General features: G+C 36.8%; 2 protein-coding genes across 2 annotated transcripts; one reads left to right on the forward strand and one right to left on the reverse strand.

Annotated features, from left to right (window-relative positions):
- The first annotated feature begins 8,793 nt into the window (after positions 1–8,793).
- LOC134753567 (oocyte zinc finger protein XlCOF6.1-like) lies at positions 8,794–14,568 on the forward strand. The gene is made up of 2 exons (XM_063689476.1): positions 8,794–9,061; positions 12,118–14,568. Exons 1-2 carry the CDS (start codon positions 8,866–8,868, stop codon positions 13,224–13,226), a joined length of 1,305 nt encoding a protein of 434 aa, XP_063545546.1. The 5' UTR covers positions 8,794–8,865; the 3' UTR covers positions 13,227–14,568.
- Positions 14,569–17,685: 3,117 nt separating this feature from the next.
- On the reverse strand, positions 17,686–23,406 carry LOC134753656 (gastrula zinc finger protein XlCGF7.1-like). Its single transcript, XM_063689598.1, has 2 exons — positions 23,054–23,406; positions 17,686–18,694 (listed from the first exon to the last, which is right to left on the reverse strand). Exons 1-2 carry the CDS (start codon positions 23,220–23,222, stop codon positions 18,018–18,020), a joined length of 846 nt encoding a protein of 281 aa, XP_063545668.1. The 5' UTR covers positions 23,223–23,406; the 3' UTR covers positions 17,686–18,017.
- Between the last annotated feature and the right edge of the window lie 3,423 nt (positions 23,407–26,829).

The following is a 26,829-nucleotide window of genomic DNA, read 5'->3' on the forward strand; positions in this document are numbered from 1 at the left end:
CATTCACTGCCAGCGACTCACTAGGCGGGCTTACACTCGTAGCTCAAGCTCAAGACTTAAAACTACAGTTTAAAAGCGCCAAAAAATGGGGTCCCAATATTTTTAGGGTTCCGTACCCAAAGGGTAAAAACGGGACCCTATTACTAAGACTCCGCTGTCCGTCACCAGGCTGTATCGCATGAACCGTGATAGCTAGACAGTTGAAATTTTCACAGATTATGTATTTCTGTTGCAGCTATAACAACAAATACTAAAAAGTACGGAACTCTCGGTGGGCGAGTCCGACTCACACTTGGCCGGTTTTTTTACAAATTGTTAACACCACCTTGTTAGTAGAAAAGGCGCGAAATTCAAATTTTCTATATGAAGTCATCTCTTTGCGCCTACATTTTTTTATTTTGCTTGTTTTTCTCCTGACAAGCTGGGTGTGCCACAGTATAGTTAACCTATTTTAATTAATATAAGACGTACCTTGATGTCGTGAATAAATCTCGGCCCAGGTTCATCAAATGAAATAGGTTTGACTCTACGAAAAGAAAAAGTTTTTTGAAGCCTAATAACTATGGAAGGTCCTTTACCTTAAGGAAATGAATCTTCATGTATCAAAAAGTGACCGTAAAAAACAGTAAATAGGCGGCGCCACCATACAATGAAGTACCTAGACCATACACCTAGTATTTTATATAGATGTGCACCCGTGCGACCGTGAGGGACCGAACATACGCAATGCGACAAAATTAAAAACACGTTTTAACATTCCTGACAACATACCAGAAACAACCTACGTAATTTGGTCGGGTTATTTGCTGCCCCTCCCCCATTTTGGTTGGTTCATGTCATAGAGTCTCCTATATATTGATATATTTTTCACTCACCCGATGACGCTCGTGCTCGTGCCGGCTGCTCGCTCTCACAGACATCTGCAATACGATATTATATTTTCTTATGTTTAATTACACATACCATCTTACTAAGACTAGGCGTCTTTGACCAACTCTAAGGGCAAGCAGTACACCGAGTACACGCTTGCACCTCCTATACGAATAATATATAAGACTGGTGCTGCCATCTTTTTTTAAACACAAATCAAAATATTTAATAAAATGATTTGATTTTTGAAGTTGTGTGTAACTTATAATATTTAATATATTTGTATGTCTTTCCCATCACGGAACAATGTGTTACGGGCCTTTGGGAGGCGTGCGCGGAGCCAAAGCCAACACGTAGAGTCCCTTTTGACACTTTCATGAAATGTAACGAGCGGATGCTGTCTTTGCCCGTGTCATGGGACGAACGCAGAGACAGCACCCGCCAGGGTGTAAAGACTATTGGAATTTGATGAAATCTAAAATTTACTGGACTATGGGGTGAAAGCGATGGACTAAGTAGTCTTAGTACTGGGCTGTGGGATAAAAAAAAACCGGACGCCTGCCTAATAAAAAGGTATGTAATTTTATTGCCGGCATATAATATGAAGGGTACACGGAAAGAACATGTCTAGTCACTTTTTACCCAAAATGAGATTTTCATCTCAAAATGTAGAGCTCTTAATGAACTATTAGTTATATCTTTTGCTACCACTGTATAATATATGTAACATAACTTTTTTTTTGTTAAAAAAGACCTCGTCACGGAATTACCATACATTTAGACGTGGTTCAAAATTTTAAAACCGCGATTACTCAAAATGTTACTAAAGTGACTAGACATGTTCTTTCCGTGTACCCTTCATATGTATTACGAGTATTAGCTTATTGTAATGTGGCATTTTCTATGAAAAGGGACCTTATTTTCGATGGCGCTTACGCCGCACAGCGTCGCGCGGTATTATATTTATATCGGAGCATCGTTTATAATGGCGTAAGCGCCATCGACAATAAGGTCCCTTTTTATAGAAAATACCACATATTCATACTTACACGAAGAGCAGATGAACACGGCCATCAGCAGTGAACGAAACATCTTGAATGTAATAAAATTATTATACAACAATAGCGTTTTTAGTATTATTAAACTAAAAATTGAATTATACATCTAATACCTAACTAAAAAATATCTCAAATTTATTTCAACCTGTTACTCGGAAAGTGCTTTTATTAACACATAAAAAACCGGCCAAGTGCGAATCGGACTTGCGCACCGAGGGTTCCGTACATTACATAATTTGAACAATGTATTTTTTATGTGAAACATGAGTGAAAGGTAAATTGCGGTATACGATTTATGACGTATTAAAAAAAAACTACTTACTAGATCTCGTTCAAACCAATTTTCGGTGGAAGTTTGCATGTACATCATATTTTTTTTTTAGTTTTATCATTCTCTTATTTTAGAAGTTACAGGAGGGGGGACATTTTACCACTTTGGAAGTGTCTACCACACCTACCACAGGAACCCTAAAAATCGTTAATTTAGTTGTATGTATTATGTGTTATGTGACATAACACCACGTTAACCGAGTTGAAAGCGTTTTTGACGTAATTTTTAGGGTTCCGGTTCCGTAGCCAAATGGCAAAAACCAGAACCCTTATAGATTCGTCATGTCTGTCTGTCTGTCTGTCTGTCCGTCCGTCCGTATGTCACAGCCACTTAATTTTCTCTGAAACTATAAGAACTATACTGTTGAAACTTGGTAAGTAGATTCTGTGAACCGCATTAAGATTTTCACACAAAAATAGAAAAAAAAAACAATACATTTTGGGGGTTCCCCATACTTGGAACTGAAACTCAAAATTTTTTTTTTCGTCAAACCCATACGTGTGTGCGTGGCATCTATGGATAGGTCTTCAAAAATGATATAGAGGTTTTTAATATCACTTTTTTCTAAACTGAATAGTTTGCGCGAGAGACACTTCCAAAGTGGTAAAATGTGTCCCCCCCTGTAACTTCTAAAATAAGAGAATGATAAAACTGAAAAAAATATATGATGTACATTACCATGCAAACTTCCACCGAAAATTGGTTTGAACGAGATCTAGTAAGTAGTTTTTTTTAATACGTCGTAAATCGTAAACCGCAATTTACCTTTCACTCACGTTTCACATAAAAAAAACATTGTTAAAATTATGTAATTTACGGAACCCTCGGTGCGCGAGTCCGACTCGCACTTGGCCGGTTTTTTTTATAAATACCTCATAGTCCGGGCAACTCAAAAAGGATCGCGCGGAGAGCACGGCTGCTTTTGCGGCTGCTTCACAACCGCTCTTGTCTCCAAAACCCAACTGCCGAGGCTTAAGGATGTAACACACCGTCGCACTGCACCAAGGTCATTGTGCGACGCATCCATAAGTAAGAGCGAGAAAGCGATCTCTTTTTCACTCTTACTTATAGGTGCGTCGCACAATGACCTTGGTGCGGTGCGACGGTGTGTTACGGCCATTAAATATAACTTAATCAACTTTAACGGAATAATGTTAACTAAGCGGAAAATGCATACGAGATAATTTTAATTAAATGTAACCACGTGATAAACTTTTGCTTACATTCTTATTTGAATTGACCCTTATTTATATAAAGTTAAGAGTGTTAAGACAAATAGGCCAATTCGAGTTTTAGTTATTGGTTCTGTTTCCGATACGGAAACAGCCGGGCTAGCACGTGATTGACGCGAGAGTATGTCGCCGCGACATAGACTACCCGTCCCCCTTTAATTCATACAGTTAGTAAAAGACGGGTAGTCTACCTCGCGGCGAGATACTGTCGCGTCATATTTCATATTTCATATTTCATATTTATTTATTGCAACCATGGTTTTATAGGTATTACAAATTCTTGGTAGTTCCACATGGACCCCGTGGGGGCATAGCAATATTACATGCATACTTAGGATCTAATCTTAAATCTATGTGTATAATATAAAAGTAGGTCAATTTAGTAGTTTCTATACATATAAGCCGAATTGAATCAGATAATTGTCAGTGTATTAAATACAGAAATAAACGGGCAAATAATTATTATTAAGTGATGTCAAATTATATAAGTATTAAAATAATAAGAATGTAAATGTTTTAGAAATAGAATTAATATTAGAGTGCAATATGTCAATAATTTGATTCAATTTAACCTTATCTACAATATTATCCAAATTTAAAATTTAAAATTAGTGTACAAAAATAGTGGTGTTACTAATCAGACGGATCTGTAAAAAAATCTTCTAGAGTGTAGTAGCATTTGTCAATCAAGTAAGTTTTAAGTGTAGTCAAGAACGTTTTGTTACATTGTTCTGCTTTTATAGTGTTATCTATTTTGTTGTATACTTTTATTGCCATGGCGTACGGACTTGAGCTGTATAATTTTAAATTAGAGCCTGTTATTGTTGCCAGGTTATTTTTAAATCGGGATTCATATCGTCGCGGCTGATCTCGGATATAGGTAAACAGGTTTGGGTTTTCCCTAACAAATTTACCCATTTCCAAGATGTATAAAGAGGTCAGCGTAAGAAGTTTATATTCCCTAAAATATTGTAAACAGCTTTCTGGGCAGTAAATATTAGCTAAAATTCTTATGCATTTTTTTTGAAGTATAAATAGGTCTTTCACATCCGTACTATTTCCCCATAGTATTATACCATACTTAAGCCATGAGTAGGCATAGGCATAGTATGCGGTAAGCGCAGATTGGAAATCTGTCGTTCTCTTAAGCTCTTTCAATGCATAAATAAAAGATGACAGTTTTGTTTTTAATTTGGCAATATGCTTTTTCCAATTCATATTAGTGTCAATATCAAACCCTAACAGTGTTGCTGTCCCTACGCATTCCAAGTCCATGCCGTTAAACGTTACTTTTAAGTCTAGAGGGTTTTTTTGATGCGGCCTAAATTGAATGATTTTGGTTTTGGATATGTTTAATTTTAGGTTGTGGTCTTCCATCCATTCTATCAATGGAGTTAGTGCTAGGTTTATTTCATTATTGATGCTCATACTGTCTTTGCATGACGTAAGGAGAGATATGTCATCTGCGAAGAGAACGCAAGAATAGTCGTTTTTTATAAGTTTTGGAATGTCGTTAATATATATTAAAAATAACAAGCATGCGAGTACTCCACCCTGGGGGATGGAATGGGTCATGTTGTGTACGTCAGATCGAACGCGTTTAATTTCTCGTGTTGTCAAGTCGACATTTTCAATTTCTACATATTGTTCTCTATTTTTTAGATAAGATGCAAACCATTTGTGTGTGATTCCCCTCACCCCTATTCCCCAAAGTTTATTTAAGAGTATATCATGTTGAACCATGTCGTAGGCCTTGGACATATCTAACAGTATTCCGATAGCGTATTTTTTATCGTTTATTGCAGTCAATATATCTTGAACGTATTTGAATACTGCTAAGGTCGTAGATCGGTTTTTACGGAACCCGTTTTGCGCGTCGTCAATCATGTGCTCTACCTACAGATCGGATACATCTCGAAATCTCGCGCGAAATCTTATTTTCATACAAACGTAGTTCCTCTCACATAAGGTGCAATTAGTGCTTTAGCTTTTAGTTACACTTAGACAAAGAGAACTGTCTAGTGGAACTTTTTTGTATGTATCCATTTTGAAGCGCCATCTGTAATTCGTAACCAGAGACATTAGATTGGCCGCACACGCACGGAATTTTCCGTACGGTATGACACGTACAAGCGAGACAGTGCTATGCATTTGTCTCAGAATAATGACTAAAGCATAGAAGTCGGGCAAAAATGCTTCGCAAATATGTATACCCGTACTTTACTTCCTTACGAATTAGATAATGTGCCGAAAAGAGATGCATATATGCTTGTTATTTCTCATTTACGTACGGTGTCATAAGTTTGATAATTTGCTAGGGATGTAACTGTGTCGACTTTTTATATCGATAAATTATGCATAAGTTTATGTGCCGTGTAAAAGAATAATCACGAAATTGGCAAATTGATAATAGTCTGGCTAATGAAAGTTGAACCTGAAAAAACGCGGCAATTTCAAGAAATCTGTAGCAGGCGGCTCGTTGAAATGAAATGCGTGGAATACAAGGATTGCATAACTTTTATACTTTTTATAATTTTCATATTCTAAAAATCATTAAAAAGTATAAAAATTATGCAATCCTTGGAATCAAAGAGCCGCCTGATATGAGGATTAATGCATGTACCTAATATAGCTTTTATCTCATTTGCAGTCTACCACTCAGAACCGTCTAACTATACCTCTCGTTTTTTTATCATTAGAAAGAAGGCGAGCTATCTTAACGTGTCGTTTTATCGAAAAAGACTTTGAAAATAAGCCACAACAAATATAATATACGATCATTTACATACTTTTGCTTTCGTAAGTAAAATATTGCTATATTTATAAAAAAACTTGTCAATAAAAAGACACGTGGAAATGGTTTACCGTTTTTTCTAATGCTAAAAGACTAAGTATAGTTTCTAGTCATGTACAGTCAGCTGCAGAGAAAAGGCACCCCCCTGCATACAAAGTTCTGTAAATTAGTATGGACGTGCGGTACCCTTTCTCTGTAGCTGACTGTACCAAATAGGAAATGAAAAAAAAACGTTCGTGTAATATATTTTTTTTATTTAATAATAGGGAATATTACGCGAAACTCGGCGTAGGTGGCGCCACTATCACAATCTGAGGGTCTATCGCGAAACAAGAAAATCGAACTTTCGTTATCTAACATCTCTGTCACTCTTGCGTATTCGAGCGATAAAGAGGCAGCTAGATAACGAAATTTCGGATTCGAGTTTTCCGGTAGGTCCCCTGAAAACTTGTCAAAAACCTGTTAAAGGTACAGTATGAATAAGTTACTCTACGGTGCACTAAAAAAGCTAGTGCTGCACTCTGGTGGCAGAACTTTGCAGTAATATCCCCTATTCGTCGTCCTTTGGAAATCTGAAATAAAAAGTTGAGTCTTGTGACCAACAATATTAATAAAAGGAACATTCATCAATGATCATTAATGTCTTTTTTATTAGGGTTCCGTACCCAAATGGTAAAAACGGGACCCTATTACTAATACTTCGCTGTCCGTCTGTCTGTCACCAGGCTGTATCTCATGAACCGTGATAGCTAGACAGTTGAAATTTTCACAGATGATGTATTTCTGTTGCCGCTATAACAACAAATACTAAAAAGTACGGTCCCCTTGGTGCGCGCGTCCGACCCGCACTTGACCGGTTTTTAGTATTAAACTATAGTCTGGCAAACACAATCTGTCAGTAAGTAAGAACAAAGAAAACTATAGGTACAGTCGAAGGCAAAAATATCGATCCAGACAAATGGCTTAAAAATATGTGAACACAATTTTATTGTCTGAGCGTACACATATTTTTGAGACTTTGGGAATGTATATATATTTATGCCCTTGACTGTACTCATCAATTAAAATGAGACAGTCCTGGGCCAAACTATAAGAAAGCTGTAAATGTCGATAGGTTATTGATCTGAGGTCGATACATCACTATGCCAAAAATATAACCTTTCATACTTAGCAGAAAAGTTCGAAAATATATGCAAAAATCTATATAGACTTGAATGCAAGTAATAATTACATAAACAACATATCGATTTCTATGTTTAGGGTCAGGTCCTATAAATTAATTTCTTCAAAATTGAACAAAACTCACCGATTAAAGGTTATCGGTTCGTGCGTATTTTCTTTTATTCCTATATGCGATTTACAGCCCTCGATCACATAAGACATTATCACAAAGGGAACTTCAAACCATTACAAATAAAAACTCAGCACGTTTTCCAACAATCTTTCAGGAATAGCAACAATATAATTAAAATAAACCAAGATGACCGCTGCAACATCCCGAAATATTTCAACTAAAATAATACGACTATGTCAAGTTGTTACAGTTGTCACCTACCTGTGAAATAGCGAACATATATTTTATTTGGCTGGATTATATTATAGAACCACATAGGACCATTTGACATTTCCCTCAGTTTATCTTATGACAATACTGAAAAAAACGAAAGAACTTGCGGATTGTTGTCTCACTCACTCATAGACAAAAAGTAATAACGTGTTGTGAATACGATATCTTTTACCAAGCTTTTATTTTTGCCCGGCTTCTTTGCTTTAGTCATTATTCTGAGGCATTTGTAGAGCGACGTCCCGCTCCTACTCCTACCTGTCATTCCGTTCGGAAACCGAATGAAAATTCCGTGCGTGTGCGGCCAGGGTTAACGTCAATATTCATACCTATAGAATCTGTTTACACATTGAATAATGTGCATCGTTGGCCATAATAGCCGTAACAGAATACCTAACCGCACTAAGGTAACGGAGAGATATCTCCTTCTCGCTCTCACTAATGGGTGCGGCGCACCAAGGTCGTGGTGCGGTGCGGTAGTCTGTTATGGCTATAATTATTCGTAACAAGCTCCCTCCACAATCTTGCGCGAATCGCGGCGCGAAGCCGCTTCGAAGTTTCACATGTCGAGTTTGACATAAGAGGCTAGTCCAGATGAGAACAATTTTTCGCCAAACTGATTATTGATTAAATTGTCTGATCAAATTCGGTGGTGCGGACGCAAACGCCAATTTGGCTTGCGGATTTCAACCGCCGATTATGACCCATACTACGATAAAATGGATGTGCGGACACAAGGTTATCAATTTGTGACGCTAGTATTCGCGTTTTGTGTAATTTTTTTTATTAATTTAGTGCGCTCAAATATCATCATAAATCTAAAATTGGTGATAGACGCTAATTTCTTTTCTGATCAAATCGGTCGGGTTGACCATCCCGTCTGGACTGGCCATAAAGTAATACTGAGTCTAGTCTGTGGCACGGAAGCCGAACACATACGCGAAACGAAATGTCTAAAAAAAATAGAAATGTTATAATATAATTACTTCAATTGTTTTAATTAAAATCACATAGAAATGGAACAAGCAACTATTAAAACAGAATACGATCTATATCCTGAAGTCGAGGTACACTATGCCGAAAGCCAAAATCAAGAAATCATCTGCAGTGACGATATAAAAAAAGAACAAATTGAGAATGTTTGCGAGAATATTTATAAACAGAAAGAATTTTACGATAATTACAATGAAGGACAAACAACGAGTAGCAATGGTAAATTTAAATACGTTTTTAAGCTATGCATTAGGCCAATGATATCTTGTGTTTAGGGAGAAACTATTTGAGGACTCAGATTGCTTCAATTTGTCATTGAAGCCAGTTAGTTACCCTGTTAATAGGATAATAGGTACTACTGTTTCACTCATAATAGAAGTGAGATCTAACTGGAAACCAAGTTTTTTCAAAGCCACACCACCTGGCCACAACTGTTGTGCATAAAATTGTTCAATTGCTTAAAATGATTTGAGCGTGGGGACTATAGCCCAAGCCCTCTCGCACATGAGAGGAGGCCTGTGCCGAGCTGTGGGACATATATAGGCTGAATTATTATTATTTAAAAATGATTTGTTATGTACTCAATAGTGCGACCTGGCAAGTTTTATGTTATGCATGACAGGAGCTGTGGTCTAAGGGGCATTGATAGAACTTGTTTTCCAATTAGCTCTTACTTTTATTAGCAAAGGCAGCAAAACTGTTAACAAGCTTTGCATTCTGCCACATATGTTTTTGGTGGGATCAAAATATACCAATGGGATCAATATATAGACAAGGGGTTTCCAAACTTAGTTGTGCAACTCCTTTGACAAAATACTGTCTTTGGGTACTGCAATAGTAATTTACATGTGAAATTCTTTTTACAGTACATATTATTTGTATCTCCTTGGATATCACGGGTCTATAAATCCCGGTCTTTTGATAGGCTTGCGTGGGGATATAGATCCAACACGTAGAGGCCCCTTGGAGAGCTTTAATGTCATGTAGAACGCCTGCTGGAACCCGTTCACAGGCGCAGCAATAGACACCCATGAACCGGTCGCAGCAGGCATTGGGACTATTGCAGAAAAAGTGAACAGTATACTGGTCTATGGATTGAAGTTTGGGTGGACAATGAGACTGGGCTATTGTAAAGAACTCCGGACACCTGCCATAACAATGTTAATACACGTTATCGAGGCAGGTGGTGACTTGCCGCTGACTAGATGGGCCCCTGAAACTGCCGTCGTGAAGACGACCAGGAGCAACACCGGTGTGAGCGGCTCAGGGGTGTTGAGAGGTGTGCGCCGCTTTCTACCCAGTGGCTGTTAGCAGCCACTGTGCCAACTCGCGTCTTATGCATCTTTCACTTCCACCCCTGGAGCATATAGCTCTTACGACTCCCCTCTGGACGGCCAATGAAGGCAAGCCAGAGCTGAGAGTCCTGCGGGTCCCCTTGGGGTCCACTCCGACCGACGAAGACACGCCGGAGACGGAGACCCTGACCGACTCTCTGGAGCACTCGGGTCCGTGGGGTCGTCACTCCCCAACAGCTCGCCACAAGCTGCCCTGCGGGCACATATTATTATTATTATTTAATAAGCAGGCAGGCAGTTATGGCAACTGATATGGCCTGTATCCAGTAATCATAAAGATATATATCATGAACGAGTATTAGATGTAGTGTTATGCTTGTCTAATTTATTTTTAAACTGGTTCACATATGGTGCTACTTTCTCGCACTAGTGTGTAATAGAGTACTTTTCGTGCATATGTCGAAAGTTAAAAGGGCCATATGTACTGTAAAACCTTGTACGATACACGTGCGAATAGGTAATTCGCAACTCGTGTCGATTTAAAACACTCCCTGCGGTCTTGTTTTAATTTATCGCCACTCGTTTCGAATTTCCTCTTTTCCGCACTTGTATCGAAAATAACTATTGTGATTCCTTTTTAATTGAAGATACTTATGTACAGCTTTGGAATGTAGACATTGCAAAGAGAACATGCTAGTTCCTGCCTGTGAAACATCTTAAGTTTTCCACACTCCTTGTGGACACGGCAGTTGTGAAAATTGTAAAAAAAATGAATATAATATGACAATATTCAGTGATGGGTCAAACATTCATTAGGCTGGATTTTTCTTCCATATTTGTAGGATTAATGATGACCTATTTTTTTTTGCTTATTTAATAAACTCAAAAGGAAACAGACCGCAATAGTTTAGCCCTGAAGAAACTAATTGGTGACCCCTGCCCTGAAGAAAGTAATTGGTGACCCCTGCCCTGAAGAAAGTAATTGGTGACCCCTGCCCTACACACTATTAAGCCATTTCCATGTTCGGTAGTAGTAGTAGTAATCATTTTATTGTACACAACACAGGTTTACATACAATTTACAGAAATAGAGATACAAAAGTGAACTTATCCCCTTAAGGGCTACAAGCTACTGCTCGTTTAAAAATAAACTAGTGCGTGAGGCCTACTACTCGTTGGACGCCTTTTTTCGAGTGCGAGACTAAGTAATAAAAATTGATTCTTATGACAAATAGAAACTGGTTAGTTAACCAAGTAATTTTCAAACAATGAATATTGTAATATATTTTAAGTACCTAGAATTAAGACATAATGACATGTAAAAATATTTTTTATCAATAAATGATCGTATCATATCGTATCGGCATCTCTTCCAGCTAACCTTTGAGTAAATGAGGGGAGAATTCAAATTAGATAGACAAACTTACGGAATGCACAATAACATTTTAAAAGTAAACTAACCAAAATGTCCAAAAGTAAATAAAATACAATATACATAAATAACATTATAAAATAAAATACATACTACCGTACATAAATAAATACTAAACTTATGTTACATACATAAAAAATAATAGCTTGTGTCAACAAAAAATAATAAACATCAGTACTTAACCAAATCTCTTTATCCTGTCACGAAATTAGTTGTGTACAAAACTGCTTGTTCTGCTCTACATACATTTTGTAATCTGTCAGTAGTTCAAAACCGGATTTTGTAAAATAGGTAAAGTTAGATGACCTTATGCCCTTACGTTGTGGACTTCGGGAAAATTGCCTTGGAGTTAATTTCGAGGTTTTTGATATTTAAAGTCCACCACTGACAATACTAAGTTTAGAAGTAATTTTGCCTGTTATATGGAGAGAAAGAAACAAGTATAATAGGTTAACAAAATATAAAGCCACCTTGCAAAAGTTAAATATATTCCAATGTGTTTATGTTACCTCTTTTAAATCTTTCAGTAAGTGTCACTGTATTTTCAGCAACAAGTACAGGATCAGGAGTTCCCGGGTACTTCCCATGCCACATATGCGGTGCAGTCTTCGATCACCTCTTCCAAGTCACCCGACACCTTAACGAACATGTTCGGCGAACCTTTCCATGCAACCACTGCAGCTGCATATTTAACTATGAGTCGGACTTGGACACTCATCTGCTTATACATAATACACCCGGGGAAGAGTTATTCAACTGCGATGTCTGTCAAGAGAGATTCCCTAGCCAAGAATTACTAGAAGCACATAAAGAAAACCATAAAGACAACAGCGAAGGCATCCCATGTGAAATATGTGGACTGAAATTAAAAGCGAAGTACAGTTTAAAAATCCATATGAGCGCTAAACATCTCTCTATTCAACCATTTTCTTGTGAAGTCTGTGGGAAGCTTTTCCCAGCGCAATGGAGATTGAAGGAACACATGAAACTGCATACCGGAGACAGCCTGCCTTGTGTATTCTGCGATAAACATTTCGTTTCCCAAAGCAAGCTCGACATGCATCTGATGTCGCATACTGGTGAGAAGCCGTTTGAGTGCAAAATTTGCTACAAGCGTTTCGCGAGAGACTCCAACTTAAAAATACACATGCGTTTACATACAGGCCAGAAAAACTTTGTTTGTGATATATGCGAGAAAGCTTTCTACACTAAGTCCGATTTGTCGTCTCACAGGAAAATACATGATAAGAATAAACCGAGGCCTTTTAAATGTCCGGATTGTGAATCGGCGTTCGCTTTAAAAACTCAACTCAAAAAACATTATATGGCTGTCCATAGTACAGAGACCCCATACTCATGTGAAAGCTGCAACGTTAAGTTCAAAACGAAAAAGTCTTGGAAGTATCATATGATGCGACACTCAGACGAGAGGCCGCATAAGTGCAGTGTTTGTGACAAAGGGTTCCTCATCCGGCACCTCCTGGTGAAGCACATGAGGATACATACGGGTGAACGACCGTACAATTGTCAGTATTGCGACAAAAGCTTTAAATCTAGATCTAATTTAAATACTCATATGGGTAATGTTCATAAAGATGTAAAAAAACCAGCCAAGTGCGAGTCGGACTCGCCCACTGAGAGTTCCATACAAATTTAACTTATTTATTGTTAGTATTTGTTGCTATAGCAGCAACAGAAATGCATTATCTGTTAAAATTTCAACTGTCTAGCTATCACGGTTCATTAGGCTGTATGCCTGGTGACAGACAGACTGACAGTGGAGTAACAAGATGCATGTAACTGCGTCGAAATATCGGGAGCTCGAAGACAATACAAAAGGTACTCACGGTCTATATCCCGGTCAATATAGGTCTAGAACAGGAGTCTTAATAGGGTTCAGTTTTTACCCTTTGGGTACGGAACCCTAAAAAGCAGAAATTATTATTATTTTATTTATTATAATCAAATGTTAAAAATTACAATTTAACAAAGCTCCACAAAGCTGTAATTAGTTTGACTGTAGAGTCAAGTATCAATCTCTTTTTACACTAAGTTCTATAATTAGGTATATTAAGTAGGTAACATATAACACAATTTGGAGTTACTAATAGTGTAAACTATTTTACAATGTTTTATTTAATTCACCAGTAACAATGTGCTAACCCATCGCTCGCAGACGTATCTGCATGTTAAAAAAAAATGATTTTATTTTACAATGTATTATTAATAATGTAGTTTTATGAAATTTTGAAAAGCATTTTAGTAATTAAGCATAAAAAGGAGTGATTCTGTTTTGCGAGAGCTTGGAGCGTTTTCATATTCAATTCAATTATTTATTTTCAAGATAGCAGTGATCCCATTGTGTTAGTATTACACATTATAAGGCTTAAAAAAGATGTTAATATTTAAAAGTTAAATTAGACTTAATTAATTTAACTAAACATATCATTATGGGACAACAAACGTGATCAGCAAACATATTGTCCGATCCGGATGTCGGATAGTCCCTATTAAGAAAAGATGTTAGAGAGTATCTTAAGGCATGAAGTCCACCTTTTTTTGGGTTAACATTTTTTTGCCATGAAGATTTCTTAAATGAATAAATCCATACTAAAATTTATAAATGCGAAAGTGTGTCCGTCTGTCTATAACCTCTTCACGCTTAGACCGCTGAACTGATTTAGTTGAAATTTGGTATAGAGATACCGTGGAAGGACATAGGGTAGTTTTTATCCCAGAAGTCATCCTTAAGGGGGTGAAAATTTGTATGGGGAATCTATAAAAAGTAGATTAGATTAAAAATTAAGCTACCCAAATTGCTAACCCCACGCAGACGAAGTCGAGGGCAAAATCTAGTAAAAAATAAATACAGAAAAAACATATATTATACATTTTACTTCTATCCAATATCGAACAATATGAAAACGCTCTTATTACGCTGATATTATGCAACAATTAGGTATTAATTCATTTACAAAAAATATTCTTTTTATTTATAAGCATGCTTTTGAAATGTAAATAAATAATAATTTGTATTCAATAAAACAAGCTAGATAGTGGACTATATCATTTATTTTACACTCATCAACCATTAATGACGTCATATACAAAATAAATATATGGGCCGTATGCTTGTTTGCCACCGACGTAGTATAAAAAAAAATTGTAATTTGACGACCGGTCTGGCCTAGTGTAGTCGGTAGTGATAGTGACCAAAGCGAAGCCGATGGTCCTGGGCAGGGACCGGCCCGCTATCCCTTATCGGGGTTTTATAAGGGTATTGCATAAGGCTTAACTCACCATACCCTTTGCCAGACGAAACCCTTTGTTTTGGTTTTAAAAACCCTTATATAAAGCTACCACATTTGAGTAATCGGTAGCCCAAATACCCTTACAAAACCCTTATCATCCGCTCACCAACACCTTGCATATTGCTTATAAGGGTTAGCCTTATAAAGGGCTTCCCTTTTAGCATATAAGCGTGCTAATTTAAGTCGTCTACCTTGGTCATAAAGCACACATTACTTCGAATCCGAGCGATCGTCGGCGGCGACGGCGGCGTTCTTTGACTAGGCACGTATTTTCTTTCCTTTTCATACACTACCGTAGATATATACTAATCCTGTCTCTTTCACGCAAAGGGAAACCTTTATAAAAAGCGCTTAAAGATAAGGGTAACCCTTATTAAGAGCTAGCCTTATTTTTGGTTAGCTTTTCGGTAAGGGTTAGTCAAAGGTAAGGGTATGAATGGGCTTGCAGTTCAAAAGGGAAAGTCTTTCAATGTGTTAGCCGTGTTTAAGTGTCACCCATTGAAAGGGTTTTATCGCGGAAAGGGTTGTCCGGTCCCTGGTCCTGGGTTCGAATACCAGTGTTGCCAACTTGGCATAATTGGTGCCAGATATGGCATAATTTCACACACTGACATCGAAAATTTCCATTTAGCATCTGGCATCTTTTTTAGCATAATTTAGTGAATTAAGTGATTATGTCCCTAAGCCAAGTTTGAAACCTACTTGGCAGTGATAGACAATCCATGGCACAACCGTCAAAGGAAATTTTATACATACGAGGAATTATAATAAGCCGTAACAGACTACCGCACCGCACCGCGACCTTTTTTTCATACGCGTTACCAATTAAATTGTCAATCAGATTGTGCGAAAAATTGTCTCGTCTACACCCACTAATCTTTTTGTGTTATCTATGGTATAGTCAATGTCATGTCATAATGGCCGGTTTTTAGTTACCTATAATATTTTAGCACATTTCAAAATTATTTAGCATATTTCTGGCATAATTTAGAGTATTTAGACATGTCTGGCATTTTTTCAAATTCTGAGTTGGCAACACTGTCGAATACTTCGAATCCCGGTAATAAATAAATAAATATTTTTATACTACATTCTTACACAGATTGACTCAGTCCCACGGTAAGCCCAAGGAGGCTTGTGTTATGGGTACTCAGACAACGATATATATAATACATAAATACTTAAATACATAGAAAACACCCATGACTCGGGAACAAATATCTGTGCTCATCACACAAATAAATGCCCTTACCGGGATTCGAACCCAGGACCATCGGCTTCACATGCAGGGTCACTACCCACTAGGCCAGACCGGTCGTCAAATGACATTTATTTGTATGATGAGCACAGATATTCGTCCTGAGTCATGGGGTTTCATGTATTTATCTGTTATATATATCATTGTCTGAGTACCCACAACACAAGCCTTCTTGAACTTAGTCAATTTATGCAAGAATGTCATGTAGCAGCAGTTTTGACAATTAATAGATAGCGCTGTGCTGTACGACGGTAGCAAAGGTAAGGAAAAGGTAGTAGCTACGTTTGTTTGCTTGATTTTGTTTTCATTATAAACATGGACGGGGGCAAAAATGCACCAGGGGACCTAGACAAGATGACAATCTACTGGTTTAAACTAACACGATTTTCACTCATAATTTAAAACTAATACGGGACTTAATCGCGTACAAACTTACGTTTATTTATGGCCTGACGTTTCGAACGTGACGTTACGTTCGTGGTCACAGGCAGACTGGCGAGGAATTGTATCAATATCTTCTTGCCGCGCGGGTTTTGCGTAAGTTTGTACGCGATTAAGTCCCGTATTAGTTTTAAATTAAGATGACAATCGTCAGAAAATTACCTACTCATTTATTCTTATTGAAACTATAAATGTAATGTCCAACTTCTGACATTGATTTAGTCACTGTAACAGTAATTTATAATTACATGGAATAGTAACACAAATATATGGGCCATTTATTTAATATTCGTTTCTTCCATTATGTTATAGTCTTTCGATTTCAAGAGGGCCCCGAAAGGGCGGGGGCTAGTCCAACGTTAAAAAAAACCAGTGTAAGGTGCGCTCTCCGATAACGCGACTTTGTTACGCATCTCGATGACATATTTTAAACTGGTTCTGTAGCGTTCGACTCGCCGGCACTCAGTTTATTTTTATTTTTTATACCACGTCAGTGGCAATCAAGCATAGTAACTGTAGAGAGACCACACACAGCCTCGCATTATATTTTTCTATTAGTTTCTTTTGAATTTTATTCCAATTACCATAGAGTCGTAATCTATTAACCGGTTAAAGCGATCCAACCATTTTTTTTATACAGGTAGTAGCACGCGCCGCGCCGTTTTACTTAACAATAGACAAAGGATAAGCCCGCTTGAAATCGAAACACCATACCAACATTTTCGCCGCCACGTCAATAAAGTTTGTTTGGTGCAATAAAGAATATTTACTTACTTACTTACTTAAAGTAATAGTGACAACAACGCCAAGCTACAAATTGCACGGTGTATAAAACAACCCGTATAACATATCAAGTCTTGGCGTGTGGGAACCGAAATGTACTGACTTTATATCAAGTCAATGGCAGCGAAAACGTCAAGAACGCGAATAGAAATATCCCAAATTTGAGAAAAAAGTTCAAATATAATGCCGCATATACAGGTTGGCCCCAAAAAAACCAGGATTTTTTAATGTGCATTTTAATTATCAACAAATTTTAACAAAGCTTTACGTTTATGTATCAAAGGCAAAGGAGAATATTTTGAATATAAAATGTTTTGTTTCAGTTAATTCAATTAATTATTTATTTAAAAAAAAAATATTTTAGTTAAATGATTGTAGTTTTATTTTTAATGACATTTTGTAAAAGACGTAAGTACATCAGCAGCTGTAAGTATGAATGGGACGACCATTTTGGAATTTCCATTGACTAACCATGATTTGGTGTATTCCCATTTGTCCCCGGCCCACGTGACCGCCGCCATACATGAGGCGAGGAATGATTGACGATGGGAATAATTAATATGAAGCGGCTATTTTCATCTGTGCCCGGCGGGAACAAATGGGGTTCATGATTAGGTTTATTTAAATACAACAAAACTTTATCTAAAACAAATCTTCAAGTGGCAATAGCGTTAACAGCAAAAGCACCCTTACGTCGACCGAACTTAGAACCCACTTTTCTGTGCTTATATTTTGTGTGTAACCGATTATGCTGTACTAAATGTCGCTTTTGCGTGAAAGCTTTTTCACACAACTGGCATTTGAAGGGTCTGATTCCAGAATGAATTTTCTTGTGACGTTCTAAACTGATGCGCCTTAAGAACTGCTTATTGCACATATCGCATGGATATGGTTTGATTTTCGAATGACCTTGGGCATGATACTGCAAACTGGCCAGTTGGGAGAACCTTTTACTGCACGTGTTGCATTTGTACGGTTTCTCCCCCGTGTGTACACGTAAATGGACTCTAACATCTCTTTTATGTGCAAATGCTTTTTGACAAATGTCACAAATATAGTCTTTTGACACTGGTTTATCATCTGTATGAATTTTCATATGACGGTTGACTGTTGAACGGTTGCAGAACTCCTTCTGACAGTATAGACAGATGAATTGCTGTTGTTTCTTGGCTTGCTCGAGTCGTAGCTTCTCCTCTTGGAGTTTGAGGGCTAGGTCTTTGAACTCTGGATGTCTTTGGCGGTGCGCGGTCATGTAGCGTTTTTGGGAGAACTGTTTGGTGCAGATTTCGCAGGTGTATGTTTTTGGAGAGTCTGGTGGTCTTAGGTTTGAATCTGTTGAGAAAAAAGTTAAAAATTTCACTTCATAATCTTTAAACTCTAGCAGTCCACCACAAAAAAATAGGCAGTCATATTTAAATCAAAGGACGTTGTGGCCAGTCACCGACAGGGAACCAGTAAAAGCCGATACAGGCGAACTGCAACCTAACTGCAATTTGTATGGGAACTGCACGGCAACTGCAACGTCGGCGTGCAGTTCAGATACAAGTTGCAGTCAGGTTGCAGTCTGTCCGTACCGGCCCTAATTCGACACTTCAATTTTTATCCAAGAAACTAAAGGTAGGAAGGAAGGTAGGTAGGAAGTTCTTAATGTGGCAACACTGTTCAGTAGCAGCACACACTGGTGCCACTACGTTATTAGAAATTACAATTAGCCTCATGCATGAAGTTTATATTTGAACGAAATATGTTTTATTCGGATGTTTGTTACCGTTATATCATGTTACAAATGCATTTCCGTTTTTAAATTACCATTTAATTGCTTAAAATTATAAATAAAAAGTTAAAAAATTTGCCCGCGAAAAGCTAGTGAGCGAAACGCTCGAAACGCCACGTGACGTCACGCGTTCGACAGATTAGTGTCATTAGTAAAAAACGTCAGTTGGGCCGCCCAACGTGTGACGTCATCACGCTCTGTCGAATTCGCGCCAAAAATTATGAGCGTTTCAACCGCTCAAAAATTTTCAACATTTTAAATATTTTTTAATAAAATAATGTTAAGGTTTACAAAAGTATTTTTATCATTTCCGGTGTATCAACGATATAAATTATGAATCCAAAAATAAAAATAAATTCATGCATGGAGCTAATTGAATTATTTTATTTTATTTTATTTTGGTACATGGAAAACCAACAGCGCTATACATATCCAAAAACTGTAATAGAATTAGAAGGCCAATTATAGGTTTTCACTTATAGAAACGTAATAAAGTATAACAAGCTTATTGCCCAACTTTATTACACATGTACAAGTTCATACAGCACAAGAACAGAGGATCGATATGAATATGATAGATTATTACGAAAAATAAGTAGAATATATCATACATCTAAATCAGTTAAGGCATTTAGAAGTTATGGTGGAATAAAGAAACTCACATACATATATACATACAAACATGAACGCTGAAAACATTACACTCTTTTTTTGGGCAGTCGTGTAAAAAGAAGGTAAAACCTGTTTCATTATTATTTATTTCATTGGTGGTAATTTGTACAGTAGAATCCGTTTATCATGACTGCTTATAATGACCAACCGCTTACAATGACGTAATGACTGACTTCGGTTTTCATATAAAATTCTTTGTAACAAAATTGGATAAGATGACTTCGCCTATAGTGAGAAATCGCTTACTATGACCTAATTCCTATTTACATGAAATTATGTCCGGTTATACTGATTGGTGCGTGCGCGGCGTGTTAGTGGTTTTATTTTTAATTCTCAGTGAAAGTTGATAATTGGTACAAGGTTAATAAAACTTATCTCTCACAAAGGAATTTGAGATCAATTTATAAAACTTGACAAAAATAAGAAGTTAATCCACTATGAAGGAATATAAGTTTATCCGCAGTGAAGGCTGGTTCGGCTGCCAATTCGGCTGAGCTCCTCAAGCGGCGCAAGTATGCAACCATAAATAGTGGTTGCATATTTGAGCCGTTTGGGGTTGAAACTATGGGGCCTTGAGGGGAAAGTGCCCATAGAGTTTTTAAGGAATGTAGCCGCAGGTTAGTAGAGTTGACGCGTGACCAGAGGGCTGGTTCATATCTAGCACAGCGGATCAGCATTGCCATACAACGTGGCAATGCTGCCAGCCTTCTGGGCACGCTGCCAATAGACGGTACTGATTTGGGGCAAATTTTTTATTTATAGTTTATTTTTAAGTTTAGTTTTTAATTTAGTTTGTAATTTTGATTTTAATTCTTACTTGTATTTGATATTTCACTATACTTTATATATATGACATCCGCTTAGTATGACGTGTTTGTCACTTCCCTTTGATGTCATTATATGTGCCATTTTCAACCAAAAGGGTACTTATTGCTGCTTGTCAGTAAGGCGCTATTTCCATATAGCTGCAATTAGAGATCAACCTTATCGACAAGCGACAATGTGGTACCTTTTAGTTGAAAACGTCACACATGCGGATTTTACTGTACTAGTATTAGTTCCATGGGACACTAGAGGTCACTAGAGGTACAGTCAACAGCAGAGTACTAGTATTCAAAATTATTAATTGTCATCCGTTTTTTTTTTTATGAAATAGGAGGCAAACGAGCAGACGGATCACCTGATGGTAAGCGATTACCGCCGCCCATGGACACCCGCAACACCAGAGGGGTTGTAAGTGCGTTGCCGGCCTTTAAGATGGGAATACGCTCTTTGTGTGATGTGTCTCAGGAAAGTAAGAGACCGCGGAACCTGGAAAGACTTGGAAGAGGCCTATGTCGGAGGACAAGCTGAAGTTGTCGATGGAAACTAGAAAATAGTACATAGTAATATATATATAATTGTATAGAGAAAAATAAGGTATATTTTTTAAGTAGAGAGACTATCAGTGTTACCAAAGATAGATATAACTCCGTAATAGATGGATACAGTCTAAGGAAAAAACGTGCCTCGAAAATCACGAAAATTTGATTCTCGATCAGATGGCGCCACTAGTTTTGGCCTACACTCGTATAGAGGGCGTTGACTGTTTCGTTTGTTATTTATAATTTTAACGCATACCAGTGAAAGAACATGGGTCAAAATCATATAAAAATAATTAATGCAAATAAAAAAATCATTTATCCATATTTAAATACATTTTATCGTATTTTTATAAATATTTATTTTTAGTTTTAAAGTGTGTCGACAGATGGCAGTGAATTTACTGGGGTTACAAAATTTACTATGACAGTACCGCTCTAGTATAAGTTACTCTATGGTGTTACATAATTTCAGTAATGAAGGCTATTTTTATTTTATTTATTTAATTGAAATTGAAATTGAAATCATTTATTGCATATCACATAGCAGGTACGGGTGTTCTTAAATATAAGCTGTTGATGTGACGCCCTGTTAGGGCACGGCAACATAGTTCCACATAGGGAAACATACTTATTTTAATCTAAAATTATACATATTATTATTTACATATGTGCCAAATAATTAATTAATTATTTTACATTTAAATAAAATCTGCCATGCACAATATTAAATACAATTACAATCAATTTACGATCACAAGTATCACAAAAGAGATATTATATATCTTCAAAAAATTCTCTGATATTATAGTAACATTTATCTAACAGAAATGTTTTTAGTTTCTTGCTAAACAGGCTTAATTTACTCTCGTTCTTTATGTTATTTGGGAGGTGATTATATATTTTTATTGACATATAGTGTGGGCTAGATGTGAACAGTTTCAGTTTAGAAAAGGGAAGTTTCAGTTTATTTAAATTTCGGTTGTTTCTTTTGGGTAGTGTTTCAGGAGAATATAGTTCGCTATGTTTTCTTACAAATTTGCTGGTCTCTAGAATATATATAGAGGTAAGAGTGAGTATTTTATACTTTACAAAAAATGGCTTACAGGTTTCCATTTCGTCAATGTTGGCCATTATTCTGATGCATCTTTTTTGAAGAATAAATATTTTATCTATGTCGGTACTATTACCCCATAATACGATTCCGTAGGATAATCTGTAGTGAGCGTATGCATAGTATGCTGCAAGAGCTGTTTTTAAGTCCGTTACGCGTTTGAGGTGATTTAGGGCATAAATGAATGACGATACCCTTTTCGTCAGGTTTTGTATATGCTGCTTCCAATTGGTACTAGTATCTATGTCGATCCCTAATAAAGTTGTTGATTTTATGCATTCTAATTTAATATCATTATAAGTAAGGCTGATTGGCAAGTCTTGTTTTTGATAAGGTCTGAATTGTATGACTTTTGTTTTATTTAGGTTAATTTATTATGTGTGATGTGTCTCACACATTGCTACTTCTGCCACTAACTGTGCTTTACATTTGTTACTAACATGCATTTGTCACAGCACACATGTTAGGCCATTAGTATTTACAAAGAGAATACGAGTAGATAGTAGAGGGTTATTGTCATAGTAAATTTTGTAGTCACAGAAAATTTACTGCCATCTAAAAACTGAAAATGTATAAAAATATCAAAAAAATTATATACAATGGCAAAAACAAAATTTGGCTGTTTCATACATTTTGGCTGGTCCATTTTCTATGGGAGGGTAATTTTTTTTTGCGATTTCGTGGTTGGTCCTATAGCAAAAGCTGCTCAGTATAATCCCAAAACCTCCCTGGCAACGGGAATGCACTTATTTTTTAGCCATTATACTCACCAAGAGAAGTCGGTTCACCGTCTCCATTGTCCACAAAATAATCCCTTTCAATTTTTATATCATATTGATCTAATGTTTCTACTGTCTCCAAATCCTCGTCTTGCTCCTCCTTTATGAAAACGGTGCAAACATCGAGAGGTTCGTGACTAACAGGGACATATTCTTCCATGATTTAATTCATGAAAATAAATTGCAATATTCACTCAAAACAAGAATAGTACATTGCACATATTGCCGTAATATATGTTTATCACTAAAATGATTGCTTCTTTAGTGATAAATAATGTATTTCAAGTAAAACTATTACAATTTTTCGGGAAATTATAACATTTATAACTCAGTCGGTGACTTCGATCGCCCACTTTGTTTAGCAAAGCAAGCTGTCAAAATGCTTTTTTTTTTATTTATTGCAAATTTAGACTAGCAAAATGTCACATGCAAGAGCGGTTATAATATTGGCTCGAACAACCCTAAGGATTTCTTCGGTTATAGTTATGTTGGTGAAATTGTAAAATCGTCTATTTGACATTTGACACTGTTGAAAGCGCGAATTTTGCACAGTAGATTTTAATTTATTTTCTTTATTGGGAAAAAAAACAGATACGGCCAATAACAATACACAGATATTGCAATTGCGAACGAAAGAGAAGAATCGTGGAATGTAATATCCGTAACACACTTCCGCACCGCACCAAGGTCACGGTGCGCCACACCCAGATATGTTTTCCTCGCTCTCACTTATGGGTGCGGCGCACCATGACCTTGGTGCGGTGCGGTAGTGTGTTACGGTTTGAGAGAGCCCATACATTCTACGACTTCTCTTTCCGCATCGCGCCGCGTAGTCCGGAGTGCGCTTAACATATGTTATGGGTCCTCTACACGATGGCCCAACGTAGGCCAGTCCAAGGGACGCAGCTATGCGGTGGAATGAGATAGCAATATCACTTGCATTACGTTCATTACTTTATTTAGGTATAGGTAATAAAATACGGGCAATGAAACAATGTGAATGAATGTATCCTCGTTCTTTCTTGTACCTTCAATTTTATTTACAGATCCATATATACAAATAACATTAATATGTACAGGTAAACAAACGTTAATATCCCTACTAATATTATAAATGCGAAATTAACTGCGTCTGTCGGTCTGTTACCTTTCAACGATAGTTTAAGGTCTGAGGATAAACATGTAGGATAGTTTTTATCAATCATCATCATAAGACTTAGACAGAGACTAGTGTTACATATATAAGCGGAATTTTGTCTCAGAATAGTGTCTCGTTTTATAAAGATGATTGTGAAATTCCTAGGCATATCGTGAAACGTGAAAATCTTTGTCTCGTTCCCTGAACAGAGCCCCGCGGCGGGGCTCCTATTTCTGGACACTGCCCTGCGGACATCTGAAGCAACCTAACGAATCCTACCTATCTATTGGTTTAATGCAAAGATAGATTTAATTCCGTCATAGATGGATACAGTCTAAGGAAAAAACGTGCCTCTAAAAGCACGAAAATTTGATTCTCGATCAGAGGGCGCCACTAGTTTTGGCCTACTCTCGTATAAAGGGCGTTGACGGTTTCGTTTGTTATTTATAATTTTAACGCATATCATTAAAAGAACATGGGTCAAAATCATATAAAAATAATTAATGCAAATAAAAAAATCATTTATCCATATTTAAATAGATTTTAACGTATTTTTATAATTCTTCATTTTTAGTTTTAAAGTATGTCGATAGATGGCAGTGAATTTACTGGGGTTACAAAATTTACTATGACAGTACCGCTCTATCTTATTATATGCTAAGAAAACGAAGTAACGTACAATACAAATCCACACAATAACACAACCTCAAAATAAATTTACAACGAAACACACATATAACATAAAGACAGAGATAAACAATAAGCGGCCTTATCGCTAAAGAGCGATCTCTTCCAGACAACATTCAGGCAGTGGAGAAATGAAACTCTAAATTCAACCAATTAGGCGGTGCGAATAAACTAAATTAAAAACTTAATAGCAGTTAAGAACAGCAGCAGCATATCAGTAGTACTTAATACTTATTTATTTTAAGATTATTATAATGTAACCCGGGTATACCCAGGTATTGGTTGTTGTATTTATAAATGTTGCTGTGTTTTTATGTAACTATACGAAATAAATAAATAAATCAATCAATAATTTATTAAATAAATAAATATCATTTATTATTTATTCGTATGGCATTATGATGTATGAGTCGTTCTACAGTTATGTTTATAAATTTACAAAGTAATTCAATTCAATTCAATATATTCTTTATTGAAATAGGCCTAGCAACAAGCACTTTTAAATTGTCAAGTTGTAAATATTACCTTAATCTAAATATCAGAGCAATTTATTGATGCAGTTATTATTATTCTTAAAAACATCAGGTTCTTCACCCATTGGGCTGCGTTATCACTAAACGCTATTAAGTCCAGAGGATCACCAGGGTACATTCAATTTGGGCACTCGTGAATTATATGGTGGATGGATTGTATTTATTTCAAGTGACTACAGAACAACAACAACATTTTAAATATGTCTTGTTATTGCAAGAACATTTATTTATTTATTTATTGAAAACACATTTACATGACATTACAGTATCACAGAATAACTAATAGTACTACCGTACAGAAAATTCACTCCTTCACAAAAGCCAGATTTAGGTATAAAATTATACCTACACTCGCCGCCTGCAAGCAAAATTGAAACTTATAACCGCGCACGAACCGTAAATCTTCTTTGCGCGCCGCAGTTTTATGACCGAGCTGCGAGTGTCGGCACGGGGTTGTCACTTGACAAGTTTTTGTACCTATACCTACTAATTTATTATTTTTAAGATAAATATGTAGGAATTACAAACGTTGATTCTGTAAACATAAATTTTTTAGCCGGAGATAGTATGTCTGATTCTCACGGAAGTAGGTATGCTACAGAAGTATGTATGTATGTATGTAAACACTTTATTGTACATAAGACAGATTACAAACACAATAAAAGAACAAAAATATATACAATGTACAAAGGCGGACTTATCCCTATAAGGGATCCCTAGAAGTACTTATTCCTTTGAAAATATGTCGGTCAATATAGTCCGGAATTTAAAAAAAATGTTTTTTCTGCTTCCTTGTTCTTCCGTTTATTCAGACATCCGTAAACAGAACATTATCTTTTATACAGATTAGATCGCGATTTAGGTTTCGAAGCCATTGCGTATTTACAATTTTGCGGAGCGCCACGTGACACGACTATCGTGCGAGCCGAGCGGCAGCCCACTCACTGCCATACACCTTCCCGGGCGGTGCGCCGGCCAAATATACCTAAACTGCGCAGTGACACCCCCCTGACAGTATAAAACTAATGCGCCATGAGAGTTGATAACATTTAAATTACAACTAGTACTATGATATATTTACAACACTAAATTACTACAGTTGAGCACCTATCATCCATCCTCTCACAAAACCTCAGACATTCACTGCACACAGCCGTCCATCGCCACGCAAACATATCGCAGTCAGTAGCTGATGTCAGGAGCGCATTCAATAGTGTGAGAGCACGAAGAAGTGGCGAGTTGTTACGCGACACAGTGCGAGCCGCCGATAGCCTAACATAGTTGTATTACATAAGGACGTTACTGTAGATGTTGTATAGACTTGTAAAAGAGCCCTTGAGGCATACTTACAAAATACTTTTATTTAATTTCAAAACGAAATACATTACACATAAAAAAATGGTCAGTGT

This window comes from Cydia strobilella, chromosome 27 (genome assembly GCF_947568885.1).
Source record: "Cydia strobilella chromosome 27, ilCydStro3.1, whole genome shotgun sequence".
In the NCBI taxonomy this organism is placed as follows: Eukaryota; Metazoa; Arthropoda; class Insecta; order Lepidoptera; family Tortricidae; genus Cydia; species Cydia strobilella.